Source organism: Eubalaena glacialis, chromosome 13 (assembly GCF_028564815.1).
Source record: "Eubalaena glacialis isolate mEubGla1 chromosome 13, mEubGla1.1.hap2.+ XY, whole genome shotgun sequence".
NCBI lineage: Eukaryota > Metazoa > Chordata > Mammalia > Artiodactyla > Balaenidae > Eubalaena > Eubalaena glacialis.
In genome coordinates, this window is record NC_083728.1 from 89618921 (window position 1) to 89640546 (window position 21626).

General features: G+C 56.3%; 2 protein-coding genes across 5 annotated transcripts in view; one reads left to right on the top strand and one right to left on the bottom strand.

Moving 5' to 3' along the window:
• The window catches only part of BAIAP2L1 (BAR/IMD domain containing adaptor protein 2 like 1), an 88083-nt gene extending 79785 nt beyond the window's left edge, over positions 1-8298 (top strand). For 2 of the 3 annotated variants that reach the window (XM_061210321.1, XM_061210322.1), the window contains 2 exons: positions 5486-5523; positions 6135-8295. In XM_061210321.1, the coding sequence (XP_061066304.1) occupies positions 5486-5523; positions 6135-6210 (114 nt within the window). In that variant the 3' untranslated portion in view covers positions 6211-8295. Of the gene's footprint in view, positions 1-5485; positions 5524-6134 lie in introns of all 3 variants that reach the window. The other variant, XM_061210324.1, reaches the window with a different exon arrangement.
• Positions 8238-16733, bottom strand: BRI3 (brain protein I3). Of its 2 annotated transcripts, XM_061210326.1 has the most exons (4): positions 16400-16733; positions 15782-15884; positions 9516-9598; positions 8680-8985 (listed from the first exon to the last, which is right to left on the bottom strand). In XM_061210326.1, exons 1-4 carry the CDS (start codon positions 16539-16541, stop codon positions 8966-8968), a joined length of 348 nt encoding a protein of 115 aa, XP_061066309.1. In that variant the 5' UTR covers positions 16542-16733; the 3' UTR covers positions 8680-8965. The 2 variants fall into 2 exon arrangements, with proteins under 2 accessions (XP_061066308.1, XP_061066309.1); XM_061210325.1 differs by lacking the exons at positions 8680-8985; positions 9516-9598 and adding an exon at positions 8238-8658 and having other exon boundaries at positions 16400-16715.
• Positions 16734-21626: the final 4893 nt, after the last annotated feature.

A 21626-nucleotide genomic window follows, 5' to 3' on the forward strand; every position in this document is an offset into this window, starting at 1 on the left:
TCACTACCCTGGGGCTGGGGGTCGGTCACGTGCTCTCTGCCTTAGTGGCAGTAGCTTTTAAGTAATCCGATAACTGGGCTTTAAATAGCTATTGAGAAACCAAGCCCTCAAACCCACACACTTTGATTACAAAGCGCGTCTGCTGACCTGTAAGAGCTGCGCTGAGTGGGTGCTGCCTCCACCCCCCACCCCTACCCCCCGCCTCACCGAGTGGGCACCTTGGTTTCAGAAAAGAGCCCCATGACCAGGGCAGTTGGCTTTCCCCATCTGGGCTTCCGTTCCCCATTTAAGAATCAACGGGTTGGGCTTCCCTGGTGGCGCAGTGGTTAAGAATCCACCTGCCAATGCAGGGAACATGGGTTCGAGCCCTGGTCCAGGAAGATCCCACATGCTGCGGAGCAATTAAGCCCGTGCACCACAACTACTGAGCCTGTGGCTCTAGAGCCCGCGTACCACAACTACTGAGCCTGTGTGCCACAACTGCTGAGCCTGTACTCTAGAGCCCGTGTGCCACAACTACTGAGCCTGCACTCTAGAGCCCGCGAGCCACAACTACTGAGCCTGTGCGCCACAACTACTGAGCCTGCGCTCTAGAGCCTGCGTGCCACAACTGCTGAAGCCCATGCACCTAGAGCCCGTGCTCTGCAACGAGAAGCCACCGCAATGAGAAGCCCGTGCACCGCAACTAAGAGTAGCCTCTGCTCTCCACAACTAGAGGAAGCCTGTGCGCAGCAATTAAGACCCAATGCAGCCAAAAATAAATAAATAAAAAAAAAAAAAGAATAAAGGGGTTGAACTGGGTCAGAGGTTGTGAACTGGGAGAGTCCAGCCTGCAGCTGAGGACTGAGTTAACAGGTAAAGCAGTGTCACTCAGGGCTGCTCACACTGCAGGCCATGCGAAGCTGCTCTCCAGCTGGTGGCGGAGAGGAAGGGACGTTCTGTCCGTGGAAGCAGCCGTGCAGGAGGGCAGGCACCAAGGAAGCCCTAGGGCCCGTCCCTCAGGCCCTGCTGTCTGCAGGATGGCTTGGTCCCCAGGGGAGTGGAGGGCTCCCCGCGAGGCTTCTCAACAGAGCCCTGGCCGGGCCGCGAGTTCCATCATCTCTGTGCGTCTGCCTGTGGCCGCGGGTCTGAGCTGACCTGTAGGCTGGGACCGCGTTGTCTTCTTCAAGGCACACGGGCACGCAGCAGACACCCAGGCAGAACTCTGGGGTGGTGGGGAGGGAGGGTGACGCGGACACCGTGACAGCCAGCAAGGGCCACCTCCAGGTGGACTGGGGTTTGGGGTTTCTCGGGAGACGTCACCAGGCGTGTCCCGTCTGTTCCCGCCTGTGGGCTGTCTCGCCATCCAGTCCCCAGGCCTCCCCGGCCCCGCTGTCCCCAGGCAGCCTGGCCACTCGCAGGGAGTTGCCAAGAGGGGACACAGAACACGCGACAGGCCGTGGCCACGGCTGCAGCCCAGCAGAGGGACCAGTGCCTGGGAGTCGTGCTGTGAAGCCTGAGGGAAGTTGGGGCGGGACGCGTGCTGCAAACTCGGAGCAAAGTCCGAGAGGTGAGTGAGGACCAGCGTCTCCCGGATGGCGGTGCTGTTCCGAGCCCATGCTGTGTGGCCCGCACTGCGACAGAAGAGGTGCCTCGGGCATGCCAGGAGCTGTGCCGAGATGGGTCACAGAACGACCAAGAAGGGCTTCCAGAGCCCTTGGTGCTCCTGCAGGACAGGGCGACGTGTGCCAGACGCTGGAGGAGGGAAAGACGGGGTGGGGGGAAGACGGGGAGACCCCAAACCCCTCAGCGCAGACTGGGGGAGGCAGTAGAGCGACAGGCGGCTCCCGGCTCAGCCAGCAGGGGATGGGCCGTGCGGGCAGGTCTGAGGCCAGCGGATCCGGAGCTCCTCGCTGGGCAAAGGAGGTGCCTTCGCCGAGGAGAAGGGAGCAGGGAGGAGGGCAGCCGTGGCAATAAGCTCGCTGGCAGGTGTGTTAAAGAGGACACCTTTTTGAAAAGGTCCTATTTTTTTTTAGTAAACATTGAAGAATACCATATACAGAAAAGTGCAAGAAAAGAAAAGTCACTTTTCACAAAGCGACTCCATATAACCAACACCCAATCAGGAACTGGAGCATTACCAGCCCTCCAGCAGTCCCCCACACTGTCCCATCTCACAGTCCAGACTGCCCTCCTCTGGACGCTGGGTGCCTGTCTGGTCTGGCCCTGCGTAGACAGAACTGTGTCCTCCTGTGGTTCCAATGGTGTCTCAACAGAGGCTGTCATCCCTCCTGTTAGAATAACTGATTTACAACGTCGCGTTAGTTTCAGGTATACAGCACAGTGATTCAGTTATACATATGTATACATTCTTTTTTAAAAATATTCTTTCTCATTATGGTATATTACATGATACTGAATATAGTTCCCTGTGCTATACAGTAGGACCTTGTTTACCTATTTTATGTATAGTAGTGTGTATCTGTTAATCCCAAACTTCTAATTTATCCCTCCCCCTGTTCCCCTTTGGTAACCATAAGTTTGTTTTCTACGTCTGTGAATCTGTTTCTGTTTCGTAAATAAGTTGTGTCATATTCTATTTCTTTAAAATATTTATTTTGGCTGCACCGGGTCTTAGTTGCAGTATGTGGGATCTTCTCTGGGTCATGTTTAGTTGTGGCACGTGGGATCTTAGTTGCGGCATGCATGTGGGATCTAGTTCCCCAACCAGGGATCGAACCCGGGCCCCCTGCATTGGGAGTGTGGCGTCTTACCCACTGGACCACCAGGAAGTCCTTATGTCATATTTTAGATTCCACGTATAAGTGATAGCATATTGGTATTTGTCTTTCTCTTTTTGACTTCCTTCACTTAGTACAATAATCCATAGGCCCATCCATGTTGCTGCAAATGACATTTCACTCTTTTTTATGGCTGAGTAATATTCCATTGTATATATGTACCCCATCTTCTTTATCCATTCATCTGTTGATGGACACTTTAGGTTGTTTCCGTGTCTTGGTTATTGTAAATAGTGCTGCTATGAACATTGGCGTGTATTTATCTTTCTGAATTATAGTTTTGTCCAGATATCTGCCCAGGAGTGGAATTGCTGATTCATATGGCAATTCTATTTTTAGTTTTTTAAGGAAACTCTATGCTGTTCTCCATAGTGGCTGCACCAATTTACATTCCCACCACCAGTGTAGGAGGGTTCCCTTTTCTCCACACCCTCTCCAGCATTTGTTATTTGTGGACTTTTTAATAATGGCCATTCTAACCAGTGTGAAGGTGGAACCTCACTGTAGTTTTGATTTGCATTTTTCTAATAATTAGCAATGTTGAGCATCTTTTTATGTGCCTGTTGCCCATCTGTATGTCTTTGGAGAAATGTCTAAGTCTTCTGTCCACTTTTGGATTGGATTGTTTTTTTGTTATTGAGTTGTATGAGCTATTCGTATATTTTGGAAACTAAGCCTTTGTCGGTCACATAGTTTGCCAAGATTTTCTCCCAGTCCGCAGGTTGTCTTTTCGTTTTGTTTATGGTTTCCTTTGCTGTGCAAAAGCTTGTAAGTTTGATTAGGTCCCATTTGTTTATGTTTGCTTTTATTCCTATTCCCTTGGGAAACTGACCTAAGAAAACATTGCTACGATTTATGTCAGAGAATGTTTTGCCTGTTGTTAGGATAGGGCTGCCCCATGCATCCTAGTGGGTGTCTCAGTGCCAATGTGCACGCACGCTGCTTGTACCAACCAGGATTGGGCTCGCTGGGGCACGTGCCAGGGCCCAGTAGCTTCGGGCTGCCGTCTTAAGAGTCATTTTGCTCTCTTTCCTCATAGCACAAGTTGTTACTTCTTGCCACTTTACCGCCAGGGCTGGACTTCAGTGCATCTCCTCCAGTGTTTCTGCTTCTCTCACCAAGTCATGTCACCCAGATAACACAGCCTGTGAAACCATGGCTAAGCTCGTTTCAGAGTTCAGTCGGGCTCCAAGGTTTCTGCCTTGAGGGCAGCGGGGGCGCTGCTCAAGTTGAGGACACACAGGGGAGGGGGACAGTGTCCTGCCCCAAGGACAGGCAGGAAGGTGGTTTCCGTTACATGCCCTGCGGAGGCCGCATCCGGCGAGTCCAGCTTGGCAGGACGTGGGCCTTCCAGGCCGGGAGGACGCAGCCAGCCTCCCCTGAGCCACAGTCACAGCCTGGACTCAGCCTCCCCAGCCTGGGGGCACCTGGTCTGGGCAGCAGGTTAATGCCAGCACCCTGAGCACGTGTGGGACTGCACGACAGGCATTCTGGGGTATTTTAAAAATAAATCATGTTAGCCCTTACTCATCCTGTAACGTGAATATTACACCAGAAACTGCTCACTCCGAGGCCTGCTGAGCAAGCCCGGCGCGCCCTGTGGGGACAGGCCCTTTTAGGATGTGCTAATGAGCAGGGCAGCTGCTTTGTGCTTCAATCCTGAGAGGGAGACATTGAATCCGGATGCTGGGCTGGCTGCCCCTGGTGCTGGTGCTCCCCCTCGGGATGACCTTGCTGGCCCCAGGTTCAAGGTCAAGGTGTGAGGTCCCCAGAGGCCCGGAGACAGCAGGCACAGGTCTAAAGTAGCCCTGGTGCCCCCAGCCCCCTATGCCTTGAGTCTGTACATCCAGCACCCAGGAGAGGCCATCCCAAGGGAGCCCTGGCCTGGCTTTTACTCCAGGTGTGGCCTTCAGCCCCAGGCTGGCAACTGGCAACGGGAAGTGAGAGGAGCTCAGAGGTCTGCAAGCCCTGAGACCATGGGGCATCCTGGGAGCTGGCCTGGTGGCCCTGGTCAGACGGCATGACACTGCCCTCTCCTGGGCAGCCATCTGAATAAGCCCGCCAGTTTGGGCCACTGATTTCTTACAACAGCCAGAGCAGATTTAAAGCAGATTCTTTGTAGAATGAAGGAGAGGACACACGATCACCTGGTCCCCGGCCACACTGGGAGACCCCGAGCCCCTGGGAGCCGGAGACCGGGGCTCCGAGAGGGCTCTGGCGATTCCTGAAGGCAAAGACAGTGCCTGCACTGTTGCGTCCTCTCTCTCCCGCAATTACGGAACTTCTACAAGATCAGATCTCTGGTTGGCAGTTGGCACCAGTCTACAGCACCGAAACCCAACGTTTTCTTTTTACTGTTTCTCATGGCATCATTCAGGATCGGGCTCCCAAAAAGCCAACCATAATCACTACAGTTTTGCACCTGAATTCAGGCCACAGGCAGGGAGCAGCAGACCCTGTGTTTCCCTCTAAGATGTTCCAGCATTTGTGAGGGTACCTCACTGTTTCAGAATGTCTTCTGTTCTTGCCCTTACTCTTCCGAGTGAATTTAGATAAATGAGACAAATAAATTGAGACTCCAGGGCACTTTGAAACATGCATAGCTTTAAGCAGTCCCTTATGCTTTAGATGTCTTTACCTTCAGGTCTTATTAAAAATGTCCCAATTTCATGAGCCTTCCATAAACTTCTTTTTCTTTCCCACAGAATGACGCCAATGGGTTTGCAAAGCCTCCTTTTCTCAGGTATGTTACTTTTCTCCACAAGGGCCCTCCCCCTTGCTCAGCCCAGGAGGACTGGGCTTGCAGGATCTCAGTTCCCCGACCAGGGATTGAACCCAGGCCCTCGGCAATGAACGCGTGGAGTCCTAACCACTGGACCGCCAGGGAAGCCCGCCGCCCATTACAGAACTATCCAGAGCTTTAAACATTTCTGACAGAGGGCAGCGCACCTCTCTGCAGTCCTGTGTGGGGCGGGGAGGTGGTGGTGGGAGAGCCTTCTAGGACAGCGGCTGCATTATTAAGTGCCAAACGCGACACGAGGCCAGGGGAACTCCCTTCTGGATCAGGGCAGATGCTGGGCAGGCCCTCCAGGCCCCGCTCCCAGAGGACCCCCAGGCCTGAGGTCTTTCTCAGCATCAGGCCCCTCTGTGGCCAAAACGAAATTAGCAGCTTGTAATGGGCGCATGGAGAGAACTGTCACAGAACAAAACTTCCATGTTCAGAGAATGTCTGGGGTTTATATAAGCTATATAATTTCACAGAGCAAGAGCAGGGGTTATTAGCTCTTTTTCCGAACCAAATCCCTGTCTTGAAGTATTTCTGCCAACAATTTTTTTCTCCCCCCGCCTCCCCAGCGGAGAAAATCCCTTTGCTACTGTGAAACTCCGACCAACGGTGACAAACGATCGCTCAGCACCAGTCATTCGATGAAGAGGTGGCCCCAGATTCTTCTGGTTCCCCGTTCGGTTCTCGCTTGGGAAATGATAGGTATACGTGTGTGATAAGTGCTGTCCTGTTGTAAAGCTTCACCGGAGGGTGCCTGATTTTACATGTATTCCACTTGAGCAAATCAGTGCATTTTCTAATTTAACATAGTTGGGTTTACACATTTCTGTCTTTAAGATAAATCCGTCATAGTTTAGATACAACTCAATCATTTAAAGTATTTTCTTCCTGTTCTGTTCAAGAACTGTAAATTTGGTTCCAATCCTATTGTATCATTTTTTTTTAATATTCTATGATCTTTTTTTTTAATAGCCAGAATAAGGGATAGTTGATGCTTTTGTGACTGGCTTTCTGCACCTGAATGCAAATAAGATCAGTTTTATTTTATAAAGCATGTGCTCTTAAATAGCATTACGATGTTTAAAGAAAACACTGTGTAAATTTGCATCCCAGCATGCAAATAATCTTAAGCAATATAAATTATGAGAATATTACATAAAATTTAATTTTTTAACTTAAAAACTTTAAAATGTTTGCTTAGTCAAATGCAGCCCTACCCAAGATGAAGCATCCCGCAAGTTCTCGCGATTTAGACACATCGCTAGAGCACTGAGAATTCACCTGTCCCTAACACAGCCACGATATTAGCACTTGAATAATTTCTAAGAGGTACTGAATTTGGCGTTCTGAGTTACCAACTGGAATGACCAATGAAAACATGCCAGGCCATGCCACACGCGGGCCTGGCTCACAGGGTAACACATGCATCTGGGGACTCCGTGTGTAGAAACCCAGGGTCCTCTCGCTAAGCTAGTTGACCAAAGCTGCCTCCATCACTAATTTACTCTGAAACCTCTTGGGGTGCAAGTTTCTCCACTTCTCAGTCAGGTGCTGAAACTGCCAACAGCGCTGCTGAAGCCAGGAGGACCTCTGGGAGCCAGGGGAGGGTAGTGGGAGGCTGCATTTCGGCTGAGCCCCACCCTGGCACACCCAGAACCTGGGCTTCTGCAGCAGCGAGGCGAGCCAGTGGCAGGGTTTATCTCTGGCTGTCAGGGACTACGCCCAATTTGGAGGGGTGGAGAGTGGTGATGAAAACTCACACGCAGGCCATCCACTGTATGGGGGCAGGGGAGGGGGGCTTGTTGCTGACCACAGCTTTTCGCTTTGCCATGAATATTTTTCTTCTATAAGCTTGAAATTGGTCAAGGTCAAATGCAGGTAAACCAGTGTAAGCGTGTGACGCTTTGGGTTCTTGGTCCCGTCTTCCTCCTGGCTGGTCGGCTATGACCCCTTGGTGGTGGGGGTCTGGGACTGTGTGAGGGCTCCCAGGACCCGCAGACTAAGGGCATCTGTCAAGCAGCACACTTGTCTTTTGAGAGCAGACCCTTCCACCAGCCAAGAAAACACAATCAAATTAGTCACATGGCCCATTGCTCCTCTCACCGTTTAATAGGAGTAGGGTTCACAGAAGCCCTTTATTTTCAACAGTGTGGAGGGAGTGAGGTGTAGAAGCTTGTTAATAAGGGAGAAGGGGCAGGGGGTGTCACACCGTGGCCCCGGCCCCCAGAGCTCCGCTGCTGGGGGTCTTCTGGCTGTGTTAGGCTAGGTTACAGGGATGGCACAGGTCCTGGGATTATCAGATGCCACTTGCAGGCCCACCTGGCTCACCCAGACCCTCTACACCTCCACAGAAGGGACGACAGCCGTCACTTACCTGCGTCACACAGCATGGGAGGCCTTGCCTTAGGTCCTGGGCACTGGGGTGCGTGCTCTGTAAATGTCAAGGTATTAGGTTTCATTATAATAATACAAACTTGAAAACAAGCACATTTTTTGAGCTGTAAACGCCTACTGAGGAATAACAGAAGGTCGGCATGAACTGGATAATGTTGAAGCTGGGTTAGGAGAGGTAACGCTCTTCTCTATTTTGTATATGTTTGAAGTTTTCGTAACAACAAAACTTGATTTCTGTAAGTGGCAGTGTGCAAACACTGAATAAGCAAAACCAGGTAAACAATGGTATGGATCTCATTTATTTAAAACAGTATTTCTCACCTTTCTCAAACTGAAGACTGCGAAAAATAAAAGCAGTGCTTTATTGAGCTGTCGTTGACCTGGGAGCAGCGCCGAGCGCGTCCGCACTCCCGCCCCCCGTGCCCTCGGCTCCTCCTGGCAGCGCCCAGTCCGCCCACCTCTCTTTACAGAACAGTCCTGAAGCTGAATCCAATAAAGCTATTGTACATGACATTTACATTAGAAAAAGATAGCTGGGTGTGGGGAAGCCAGGTGTGTTGTTCCCTTTAAGTAAAGTTTGCTCCACAGTTGGGGCATCTTCGCTTCCTCAAGGCAAAACAGCAGATGAACCCAAAGGGGAACAAGACGATGGCCAAGAAGATGCCCAGGAAGGTGAAGGAGTCCTCCAGAACCCCGACCCTGCGGAGAGAGAGGGGGCACGCGGGTTAGGGCCCTCGCAGACCCAAGGCCTGCCGGCCCAGCGGACCCCTGTCCCCAAGGCGCCCCCGGCCCACATCCGCAAGCCTAGGCGCCTCCACAGCTGGGGCGCCGGTCGTGGAGGGGACGGCCAGCTGCCACCGGTCGCTGCACAGAAAACGTGAAGAGGAGAGAAGAGCCGCTTGGGAGGCACCAGCACCTACTGATAAAGGCAAGAACATCCGGCTGCCATACAACCTGCCACATGTTTTCTCTTACAAAACGAGGAACGAGAGGCCAATGCTGGTTTCTATAAAAATTCGTACGTCTCTGAAAAGAACAAGACCAAGAAACCCAAATCACTTTAGGATATTTTTTCCCAACGTTGAAAAGTTTTAGACTTATTTTCCCATTCCCTACAGGGAAATTCCGAAAATAGTGATAGAGTTTGAATTTTGTGTGATTTTTATTGGTTTGGGCAAGGTGGGGGGGAGCAGATTTTAGTGAAAGACTAAAATCGGCCTTGTTCACACAATGTCACTTATCTTGAGAAATTTAATCTCAAAGCTTCCTCTTCGGAAAAAGTCACGATAACCTTCAACGTGCACAGTGCATAATCCCTCAGACCCCTAGGGGCCATCCCCCCACCATGTGCCCACGAGGGCACCACCCAGGGTCTCAGGGCCTTTTCAAAGGGGGGAAGCAGGGGCCCTGTGCTCAGCTCCTCGGGCGACACCCGATGATGCCCGCCCCCCCAGAGGCGCTTCTCTCCGGCCCCCGCAGGCCCAGCCCTGCCGCAGCTGCAGCGCAAAACCAGTGCCCCGCCCTCGGGACCCCAGCCCATCCCCCCATGCACACACCAAGGTCCTTGGGCTTCCTGAAGCCACTTATCATCCTCAAACACGGTAAGGATCCTTTATGCCCACGACCCTCCTCTGGCCGCCTGTGTGGAGAGGAGAAAGGTTCAGCCCAACCAGCAAGCGTGGGCGGGGGGCAAACAGGGCTGCGGGGGCCCAGCGAGGGGCAGCTCAGCGGGGACGCCGACTCCAAGCCCTGCCCTGGAGGAGAGCGCGCAGTGGACACTCCACTCCCACAGCGCCTCCCAGCAGGCCTGGCCACTGGAAGCCCTGCGAGCGCTGCAGAGAGGGCGGGGGCGGGGGCGGGGGGGGGTCCTGGGGACCTGCCTCACGCCCCGTGTTAGTTGAGGAAAGGCTCTGAGCAGCCCTGCAGCGGAGACACCTGCTGAGCCCAGACTCACGGACACCGCCCACAGGCCAGGCCTGCCCCAAGGGAAGGCGCATCAGCTGGCCAGCATCTGTCAGCCGAGCCACCATTTCCGACACAGACAGTACAACACAGGCTGTCGGGTCACCACACTGTGCCCCGTGCCCATCCAGACCCCACCTGCCCCAGCTTCGAGGCCCCCTCAGACCAGGTGGCAGAAGAACCTGCTGAGAAAGCACCCGAGGCCACGCGGCCGAAGTAGGGAGCGGGGGCTTTGAGAAGGCCCTGAGCCACCACCTGTGGCTCCACACAAAGGAGGCCGTGACAGGCTGCCCCGGGCCCGGAACATGACGGCTCCTACACCTACTGGTACTAATCAGGCCACCTGAGAATAGCCGGAGGCGGCCGGGGACCACTCGGGCAGCCATGGCCCCGTCTCCCTGCTTCCTCCAGGCACCGAACCAGGTCCACCTACAGCTGGAATCCCCAGGCTCACACCAGTTTGTATGTTCGGTTAGAATGTCCAAGGGAGGAGAAGCACAGGACAGAGTTGAACTAGGCCTCACAGCTGGGTCACCTGCACCAGCTGAGAACCTTCTGAGTCACCAGGGTGCCTCGTGTCCCCTCCAGGGGCCAGTGAGGCCCGAGGACAGTACTATCTCAGACGCTCTGTACTCTCTTACTTAAGGATCAAAGCTGTTCAGAGGCAGAGCTTAGAACCCAGTGTGTCCACTCAAAGGCTCCAGGAGATCCCAGGAGGAGGCTGGGGCCAGGCGGGGTCCCGCCCTGCCACCCTCGGTGCCCTGGAGGGCACCCAGCGCCCCCTGGCTGGAGAAGCCCTCTGAGTGGCGGCCGTCTCCCCACAGTGGAGGGGCGGGGGCTTGCCCTGTGCTGCCTGGTGCCCGCGTCCACGTGAACCGGCCCGTCTGCGACTTGCTCCCGTCCTCTGGGGTCAGGGGTCAAACAGCCACAGCCCCCCACCTGCCTCTTCCCTAATCCTCCACCCTGACCCCAGACCCTGGTCGACACTGTCTAAAGCTGGAGGAAGCCCAGGAGGGCTGGTCACTCGCATCCGGGCCCTCCCCGCCATGAGGCCAGTGGACCGGCCCTGCGTGAGCACGGCTCCCCGGCAGCAGCCAGACCAGCCGGGGGAGGCCCGGCACCCCAGGCAGGAGGGACACACTCCCTCGTTCCACAAACCTGCAGCGCCTTCTGTCCAGATCCATCACTCGCTCGAGTCAGAGCAGAGCAGGCAGCTTGGGCCTAACCCTTTCCAACACCTTCAGTCAGGAGTCCGGGCTTGATGGGACCAGACCGCACGCCCTCTCCCCCGTTCACCTCCAGCCCACCCCAAGAAGGCGGCAGAGCCAGGCCGTTTCCCTTCAGCAGCCAGGGAGGTGGGCAGAATCCGGGCCCTGCCAGCAGGTCTGCTCCACACTCAGACCTTCCACGGAGAACCACGGCCCGACCCGCCAACGTGGCTTCTGGGCCCAAGGGACCTGCTACCCGCAGTCCACACCTCTTACCCACAATTCCAAATGCCAAAAGCTCTGAACGCGGAACTTTTTTATAAGTTTGTAACAAACCCAGCTGGCAGCCACATGTGACCTGAACTGCTGTGTGGCCATTTATAGTCCTAATGTGTCCCCTTAATGGGAATATTTGTGTCTTGCTGCAGAAATGTTAATATTTGACCATGGGTACTGCCCAAACCTCAAAAGCAGTGCTGGCATCATTTACTGTTTTTAAAAATCCAAAATCTTCTGAACTGAGAACAGAGTCTGGTCTCCAGGCCAGTCCTGGCGCAGCAACAACAGGCTGCAGAGCCAGCCCGTCCCTCTGGGGCCACGTAGGAGGGAGGGGACCCCCTGCCCGTCCTGCCAGCCTCTCCTAAGCGGCCTGGCCTTTCTCTCCAAGCCCCTCAAAAGCCCTCACCGTTTCAGAGTGAGTTTCACCTCTTCATCCACTGGCTCAGAGTCCAAACTGAGCGCGGCTCCGGCTGTGGTTAAAAGGCCCCTCCCCCATTCCTGAGCAACGCGGGTGGGGAGGGTATGGAAACTGGAGAAATCTGGGAACTGATTCTGAAAACACTTCCTTAACTGACTCCGACCTTACGGGGAGAGGGGTCACTCGATTCCACTGACACCCATCTGCTCAGGGAGCTGAGCTGGGTGGGGCCCCAGGACGAGCGCGGCGGAGACCCTGCAACCCACATGTCCCATCCCATCCTCACCACCCCCCCTTTCCTCACAGCGTCCTCCCCGTCCCATCACATCCCCCTTACACGAAGCTGGAGCCTGGAGCCTTGTTCAGGCAGCGAGTGGCCTGGCTGGGAACAATCCAGACCCCAGCCCAGGGCCTCCCCACCCTCTGAGCGCCCCCCAGTTAGTGCCACCACTGTTCCCAGCACAAAGCGGCCTCTGGTCAGGATCCACCCCAGGAACAACCCCAGACAAACCGGGAGAGGGGGGCAGAGGGCTTCGTGCAGGTGGCCACGAGCTTGCAGACAGGCAGGGGTGGGGCATGACGCCCCACAGCACCTGGCCAGCCCCCTCCAGAGACCACGTCATACCTCGCCCCCAGCTGTCCCAGGGTCCCACGGGGGCGGGGAGCCGCCGGCCACTCCAGGGGCGCTTCTGAGCAAGCCTGCGGCCGGGGAGCCCAGAGCCTCCCCAACCAGAACAAACACTGCGGGAGGCCTGCAAGGTGGCAAGGCCTGCCCGGGGCTCCCGGGGCTCCCCGGACCCCAGGCTCGGTCCAGGCACAGCTGGACGGAGAGGCCCCGAGCGCTCCCAGGCCCCCACAGTCGGCACGCCCTGCCCGCAGCAGCCCGGGAGCCAGGGCCGGCTCACCAGTGCTCGGGCCGGGGAGAGCCCGCTCCCGGGGGCGAGGCCGGAGCCCCGGCCTCATCACTGTCCTGACCTCTGGGCAGCACCTGACCTCCACAGCTGTTCCCTGAGCCCCTGTCTTGGCTTCCAAGACCCCAGCCATTCCTGGATTCCCTCCTACCTCTTTGGTCACCCCCAAGACCGAACACCCAGCGATGCCCAGCGACGCCCAGCAGGGAGCCGGGTGCAGCCAGGCCCCGTGCCTCGACGCACCTTCCAGCCTCCGACCCGCGCTGCCCGGCGCCCTCTGCACAGGCCCTCCCACTGCAGCCCAGGGCCCGCAGACCCGAGGTGGCCTCATCCAGGGACAGCCCACGCCCCAGAGGAGGACAGCTTCAGAGAGGCCCGAGGCCTGGCCGAAGCCCCACCAGCCAAGGCGGTGCTCAGTGCACAGGGGCCGCGGGTGGGCAGGGGTGGGGTGAGGCGCACGCTGTCTGCAGGGGTAGAAAGAAACGCTCTCATAGCGGCTAAAAAGGGAAGATGGGGTCAGGCTGCTTAAAGGAAAGCTCAGACGGTAGCAAAGTGACAAGTGGCACAGGCCTCTGACGCCAGACCTCACTCAGAGGGAATCACAGACGTGTGACTTAGGCAAACTCCTGCCAAGCTCCCAGGGAGGGACGGAGCCTGGCGGGCTGGCTGGGAAGGAAGGAAGTGTGGTCACATGAGAAGCTGCCTGTCTCCCAACCCTACGCCGCCAGACAGGGGCCACACGGGCTGTCCCCAGGGACTTAGGCACCCCCTCCCCAAACCACCGCAGAGCTTCCTTGGAAGCACCCGGCCTTCCCCTGCTTCCTGCTGCCCACCTCCCCAGGCCCCCAGCCCACTCTCCGTCAGCAGAGGGCACTGCAGGCAGGGGGCCGGGACACCCCTGTGTAAGAGCCCAAGCGCCGGGAGGGCCCTAACCGCCAGCATCTGTCCTCAAGCTGACAGAAGGGCCCACGGAGGACACGCCTTGGAGGGAGTCAGAGTGTCTGCTCCCAACCCGGGCCCCCAAACTTGTTCTCAGAGCACCTGCTCCCCATCGCTGCGCCCACCACCCAGAGGCCGGCGATCCCGACAAAAGGGAAGAAACCTGTTCCCGAATGCAGGCGCCCACCCTCAGCCTTAGAGCAGCCCTGAGCCCAAGCCCCTCCCCAGAAGAGCAGAGAGACGGTGACCCACATTCTGCACGTTGGGGGCTGAGGGCAGAAGCCGGGGGCCTCCGCTGTGACAGCTCCCACCCCAGGGAAAGGGAGGGATCAGGGCAAATGCTCCCCGTCCTGCAGCAGCCTGGAAGCTCACAACCCTGGGGGATCTGTGCCCCATAAACCCCACTGCTGGTCTCCCCTCCTCCACGCTCAGGGCCTTGGGCCAGCAAGAGCCTTGGACCATCCCATCAGACACCCCATCTCCCAGATGGGGAAACGGGCCCAGCTGGCAGCTGGCAAGACCAGGATCTGAGCCCAGCTCGTCTGGCAGGCTGGGCCCTGCGGGGAGACGCTGAAACCCCGGCCAGAGGGCTCTGCTCCAGGTGCGGAGCTGCCTCAGCTGCCAGCCTGAAACCCCTCCTTAAACGTAGGATATCGCTCAGAACCACTCCCGCCCGAAAACAGGCCCTTGGAATCGCCCAGCTAAGCTTCTTGGGGACAGAAGGGCCGTGCACACAGCAAGGCTCTGAGCACCCGGAACCAGCCTCAAAGCCAAGCACAGCAGGTTTCCCGTCGCCCACCTCTCTGTGCAACTTTCCAAAAGGATTCCCAATGGCTCCCTCCGCAAGAGACCGAGCCTTGACCCTTGCCCTGCCCAGCAGCACAGGACGGGCCTCCCAGGCCATGCCCCCCATCTCCAAGCCCACCCACATGCCCCCAACCCCAAGAACTCTGCCGCCCACAGGTGCCCGGTGCAGGGTGCACAGAGCTCCTCTCCAGAGGCGGCCAGCTGTCTCCCCTCCCCATTCACATTCTCCAAAGGCCAGAGTATCACCAGATGTGTCGGAAGAGACACCTGCTTAGGGTTTGCAAATCAAGGTCCACCTGGTCGGCACGCAACCCAGAGGGCTCTCCCCTGCCCACAGCCCCTTTAGTAAGCCCACGGTTGGTTCCGGGGGTCCAGCCTCCTGCCCCCACTTCCGGACATCCCCCCTCTTCCCAGGCCCTTGTCTCCCCACACAACTGACCCTTGTGACTGAAACTGTTAACTTCCCTTCGACTCCACTCTGGGTGTCCCTGATACACTTTTGAAATTAAGCCTAAGTGTAAACCAGGGCTTCTCAGTTCCATCTCACGAACTCCAACTTCCTCCGCCACCCCCCCTCCCCCCAAGGCTGAAAACCCGGTCCTTGCCAAGTCTGCCCTGACTTTCTAAACTGTCCATTTAGTCGAATCCACCAAGGGCATGGACCAAGTCTTATCTGAATTTCAATCCTCAGGACCCACACAGAACAAGCATCTAATAGCTGCCTCTCAGGCCCTACAAAAACAGAAAATTCTGGAGGCTCGAGGTTGAGAATCTGAAATATCGCTCCCACCCCAAAGAACCTCGGCGTTGCTGCCCTCATGCAGGGAACGGCCCTGATGGCCTGAAGCAGCCCTGACAGCGGCCGCTCCCCTGGCCCCCTGGCCTTCCAGCTCCTCCAACACGGGCCACCTGAGTCAGGGCTCTCCTGCCCACGCACTTCAAACTGACCCTTCCGGGAGAAGGAAACCTTCTGCCACCTTCAAGAATCAACCGCAGAGCAAACTTGCAGCTTCCAGAACCGGGGATAAGAGGCTGCCAGTCCAACTGCTACCATTTCTTCATCCCACCCACTTGGGGCTCAGTGGCCCCAAAAGCACGCAACTCCCCCAGGAAAGAGAACCCAGCCCCCTCTGCCCCATGAAAGGTGCATGGACCCAAGGACCACTGAATCCACTCTCTCCCATGCCCCAGTAAGCAGCCTGTCCCAAGACTGACCGTGTCTCCAAACGATCCTGCCTTTATGAGTTTGAGTAAGTGTGTTCTTAGAGGTTTCTGGGGCCTCCAGGCCCATGACATACCTGCAGACAGGGCAGCCTCCAACGACAACGATAGAATTGGCAGGGTACCGGGTGACATTTCGACTGTGGATGTTGTAGACCCTGGGGTGGTGCGTGGGTAACCCTGTGGGCAGGAAAGCACATCAGAAGGGGGCAGGCAGGAAAACTCGGGGAGTCAGAGGTGTACTTCTCCTGCCCTTCCCCTCTCCCCACCAAAAACTCGCAGCCTTTTCAAAATCAAGACAACAACAGCGTCCACTAAGTGCCTACTATGGGCTTTATCAGGTGCTAACTTGCAAACAGCATCTCGTTAATAAAGTTAATTTGCAGGGAGGTGGTGATGCTTCCCGGGAAGGGGAGCCGGGCGCGCGCGACCCAGCAGGTGGGCTGAGGGCCCTCGGGCGGCACCCAGACTCGGGGTCCCGACATCAGGTTCGCGGAGCGGAGACTGCCCGCCACCGGGTCTCCCCTCGGCCGCGCCCCCGCCGCCGCCGCCGCGTCCGGAGAAAAGTTGGTTTCGGGGTTAAAGGTCGACACAGAACTCCGCCCAAAGTTTGCTCCCGGGGCCCCGGGCCCCGCCCGCTCGGCCAGCCCCGGTCCCGGCCGACCCCCGCCCCGCCCCCCGGGCCCCGGGCCTACCTGTGACGAGGTAGGGGTAGGGCGGCGGCGGGGTGGCGGCGGGGATGGCGCCGTAGCCGTGCGGGCCGCACGCGAAGTCGCCCTGGCCGGCCTCCAGGTTGTAGGCGGGCGGCCGCTCCTGCAGCAGGGGCTTGTGGTCCATGGCGGGCGGCGCCCACCGCGCCCGGCCCGGCTCCCGCTCGCGCTCTGACTCGGCTGCGACTCGGACTCGCGGGGACACCCGGACGCCCGGCGGCGGGACCCGCTCCTCGCGGGCTGCGGCGGCGGCGGCGGCGGCGGCGGCGGTGGCAGCGGGGCTGGGCCCCCTGGAGGCGGGTGCCGCGGGCTTCCCCCCGCCTCCCCCCGCCGGTCACAAGACCCAGGTCACGTGGCGCGGCTCCCGCGGTGGGGTGGGGCGGGGCGGGGCCGGCGGCGTCTTAAAGGAGCCGCGCCCGCTCTCAGCCGCCCCGCGGGCTTCCAGTCCGGGCGTCCCCACCCGACATCCGCGGCCCCAGACCTCACCCCGCGAGGAGAGCCCCCGCCCCCACGCCGACCCAGAGACGCCGCACTAGGGGCGTGACCTTATGGCCTGTAGACCTGTCCCTCCCGGCACTCCTGGCCCGCTGGGCCTCGGGGGCCCGAGCCCACCCACCACGCAGGAGGGCTGAGGCCTGGTGGGCAGGGGCGGCCTGGAGGAGGTGCTTAGCGGGGCGAGTCCCCCGGCCGACCCCTGGTTGTCACCGCCCCGGGCAGAGAGGCCGGGGCCTCCGCATTCTGAGCGACCCTGTGCATCGTGCCTGCTCGTGCTCAGCTTGTGTTCAATTCCTCGGTTTTCTTTTTGACAAACTAAATTCGGTAATTTATAGGGGTTGTGGCCACTGATTACTAATAACTCCCCTGTTGGGGACAAACCCTAAATATCGGGCACCGGTGCGTGGCAGGTTCTGTCCCACTGTTGCTCCTCGGTTCGGTAATCTTCACGGCAACCCAAGGAAGTAATGACCCCTGGTCCACAGTCCGGAGATGGCTCAGAAGAGGGGAGTGACCTAGACTGGACCGCCAAGGCCGCTCAGTCCCACGCCCTCACGGAAGCACTGTGTCACACGCTAGAGCTTAATGGTTTTGTAATAAAACTTTAAACAAACAGATGTGTGAGCTTCAGCCCCTGACACCCTGTAGCTCCCCCTGCACCCCTCCCGGGCCTTTTGCAGCGTTTGGGGTTTCCCAGCCTTTCTCACGTGACCCGCACTTTGCTCTAGCTCGGGGACAACTCTCAGACCCCGCCTCATTTTTAACTTTTCTTAAGAGACCATCGAGATTCTTTATCGCAAGTGTAGCCCAACAATCCAGCGGTAAGAGAGGAGGGGCGGCCGGGTAAGGGCCTGGCTGGCACTGGGGGTAGAGCCAGGTCCAGAATGGAGGCTGGCCCCGAGTGGCCAAGGACTTCCGGCCAGCAGAAGTCCTGGCTACGGTGGGGAGGCCCTGCGCTCGAAGGGGCAGCTGTGAGCTGTGACCAACCATAGGGTGAAAGCAGCCAAAATCAAGACTGCCCCCCCCACCCCGCCCTAGGGAAAACTGAGGCGCAACCCCAAGCCCACCAAGGAGCGAGGAAAAGTGGGTTCGGGGCAGGCCTCCTAAGATTCGTCAGCTGTGGACACTCCTGCGGGGCCCCCATCCTTCCCCGCCTACCTCTCAGCCTTTCCTATCAGACTCAAGTTAAGTTGGCAGATGTCCCTTCAATTTCATGGTTAATTTTCCCTTCCTCACGTGTCTGTGTTTACAGATCAAACTCTGAAGAATCCATAGCCTCAGGCTCCCTTCTCTTCCAATAATAGATTTTCGCCCCCAGCAGTGCCCCCCAGCTTGGAAATCCATCTCAGTGAATGACAGGATGTGGGACTTCCCAACAAAGCAGGCCCCTCCCTGTCATTCCTGCATTGAGCGGAGGGTGACCGGCTCGCCAAGCTTCCCCCAAGCAAGGCCTGAGGGGAACAAAGATAACTGGCCACGGAAAAGGAGCGGTCCAGTAGGAAGCCTCACTACAGCAGTGCAGCAAGCGAGGCTTGTGGGGGGAGAGTTAGAGGTGCCCGTGAACCCTGGGTGCCGTGGAAGTGCCCCACCTGAAAGTATGGCCAGCAGTGACTGGTCCCGAGGGACTAGGGGACGAGCATTCCAGGCAGAGTGAACTGCGGTCCCAGAGAGCAGCAGCCCACTACCTGCAGAGACTCTAGGTCACCTGGTGCGGCCGGAGCCCTGGGAGGGGGCTGAACCGCTGGGAGTTGAAACAGAGAAGTAGGAGCATCAGATCTCCTATTAGAAAAATGACTTTGGCAGCAGCGTGAAGGGTGAGAGGGGCAGGGGGATCAACGAGGAAAGGACAGCTGCAGGGACAGGGAGGAGAGGCGAGGTGCGTGAGGTGAAGAGCCCGCTAAGACCTGGCGACCTCCTGGGTGGATATGGGAAACTCAGGACGCTCGGGTCCCGGGCTCAGGTGACAGTGGTGCCAGGACCTGGATGTGGGTCAGGAGGAGCCAACAGGAGGGGACGGGACGGGTGGGGAGGCTGAGCAGCCCAGGTGGACCTGGAATGCACACATCCTGAAGCGACACCTAACCAAAGGAAGGTGTACGCATCCGTGAAGCACTATCCTTCGGATAAAGACCTGAGCCGTCTCAGTGGCAGTTCACCCACAAGTATTTTGGAGCAGACACTCTGCCCCAGGAGGCAACAAAACTGGCGACATCCTGCCTTGTGGAGCTGACACTCCAATGGGGCGGCGGGGGGCAGAATGAGCAGGTCAAGGGCATAGGGAGTGAGGCAGGCAAGGCGGTGCAGTGAGTGGTGTGAGATTTTACTTTGCTGTTCAGAGAGGCTGGTCCAGTAGGTGGGCAGAGTCTGGAAGGAGGTCGGAGAGCCAGCCGTGAGGAGGCCGGAAGGACCAGCTTTTGTGTGTTTGCCAGTTTGCTGGTGTTTTAAGGGAAAGGGGAAGTAACAGCACAGTTTGTAAGTTGGTGGGAACAATTGGATGCAGACGAAGGGGGTGTGGGAGAAAGAGGGGGGGAGGAGGAAAAAGGGAGTGGGGTCCATGGCAGAGTCCCAGACGAGCCACCCACAGAAGCGGGAGAAGGTGGAGCACGTGGGCACTCGGGCAGTTGGGCGGGAGGAGGGAGGGGACGCTCGCTTCTGATTGCTTCTGTTTTCTATATGAAACAGGAAGCAAGGCCAGCCTCCGGGAGTAACCTCACCTCCAAGCTACTTCCTATCTCAGCTCATCCTTGGGGCCATCCCAAGAAGTAGGCACCAACATCCCCCAATCGCTTGACGAGGAAACCCAGGCACAGAGAGGTTCCGTGACCTTTCCGCCGTCTCCCGGCCACAGAAGGTGGATCTCTGGATCCCTGATCCAGCACAGGTGACCCTAACAATGCCCGCATGTGGCCTCCATGACAAACGCATGAGAGAAAAGCCAGCCACCGTGTGCTGATTTTAACAGAAACACTTTCTTCTTGAAGAAGGCTTGGAAACGTACCTTCCTCTGTGCATATTTTTCAGGTCTCTGAAATTCTGCTCCCAATCCACTTTTATATCATGCATACATTAACAAAAGAATTTTTTTTGCATTGCCAGTTCCATAGAAGTGAGAATATGATTTTAACTGCTATCCGTACATGTTTTCGTGGGGAGCACTCAGCAGGGGACCTTGTCGGGTAGGGGACGTGCTGGCCCCTGGCCAGGGGGCCAGGGAAGGTGCCACTGTCCTCCAGACCTTGACTGTCACCAAGGACTGTCCTCAGATGTAGCCAAAGGAAACCAAAACCGGGACTGCGCCCTTTCTAGCAGGCTTTGAGAAGTGCTGATAACCCGTCACATGGGCTGCTTGCACATCTGAGAAGCTAGCACCTCACGTGGTCGGGATTGTGGCAAAAATAAAGTAAAATTTAAAAAAAAGGAAGCAAATATCATTTCCAAATTCAAGGCTGTAACTGATTACAAGTGCCTGGCTTGGAGAAAGCCCTTGCCAAATGTTTACCTTAGATGAAAACCGAGTTTTCCGTTTGATGGCAAATCTTACAGTTCTACCAAGAAAATCTTTCTAAATATTTTAGAAATTAAGCACAGATGTTTTTACACAACACAAACAACAATTTCATGCAAATCACGAGGTCAGTCTTATCACAAGTACAATACACGGGCAGACCTTGTTTTAGTGCATTTTGCTTTACTGCACTTTGCAGACCTGCATTTTTTACAAGTTGAAGGCCCGCGGCAAGTCTGTCGGCGCCAGTTTTCCAACAGCATTTGCTCACTTCATGTCTCCGCGGCACATTTGGTAATTGTCCCAATATTTCAAGCTTTTGCATTATTATTATCTTTGTGATGGTGATCTATGATCAGCGGTCTTTAATGTTACTACTACGACTCACCGAAGGCTAAGATGAGGATTAGTATTTTTTATCAATAAATTATTCTTTAATTAAGGTATGCACATTGTTTTTTTAGACCTAATGCTATTGCACACTTAACAGACTACAGTGTGTTGTAAACATAACTTTTCTATGCACTGGGAAAAGAAAAAATTGTGTGACCCGCTTTATTGCGGTGGTCTGGAACCAAACCCAAAATACCTCCGAGGTCTGCCTGGATGTATTACTATATTTAAATCCATACTACGCCCTTCAGTCTCTAAGAGGTGGTCCTCACTGCATAATCCTGCCCGGTAGAACACACTTACTTGTGCAATGAAACACAGAAGCATCTCTTTAAGTCAACATTTTCTAGCAATTCTCGCAAGAACAGAGAGTAAGTTATGAATAGAAAGTTTCTAGCTAGATAAGTTACCAAGCAGCTGTACTCAAAACCTCTGAAAAGCACTGCAGTATCAATAGATGTCAGTGATGTATCTGGACTAACGATGAGCTAAAACACAAAAGTCCACGCATTTATGGCAACCACATGCAAGATGAACTGAACGCCTTTTACGTCTGCCACATTCAGAGTAACAGAACAGGGTGCTTCTCCAGGACTTCTTGACTGAGGGCAGGGGGAGTCCAAGAAAACTTCAGCCACATATGGATGCTGAGGAGGCATGTGGTCCCCATCCTGACAGTTCTACAAACTCCCTGTGTGACTTGGACAAGTCACTTCACCTCTGGGAGCCGGGCTTTCTTACACGAAGATGTCCACCATCCTTTCAGAAATACAACAACCTCTCTTCTGTGGGGGCAGTTTTACCCCATCACCTTCCAGA

Coding starts and splice junctions, on each gene's coding strand:
- BRI3 (XM_061210325.1), bottom strand. CDS start 16,541: ATGGACCACAAGCCCCTGCTGCAGGAGCGGCCGCCCGCCTACAACCTG. Junction 15,885..16,399: donor CTACCCCTACCTCGTCACAG/GTAGGCCCGGGG, acceptor TCCTGCCCACAG/GGTTACCCACGCACCACCCC. Junction 8,659..15,781: donor GGAGGCTGCCCTGTCTGCAG/GTATGTCATGGG, acceptor CTCTCTCCGCAG/GGTCGGGGTTCTGGAGGACT.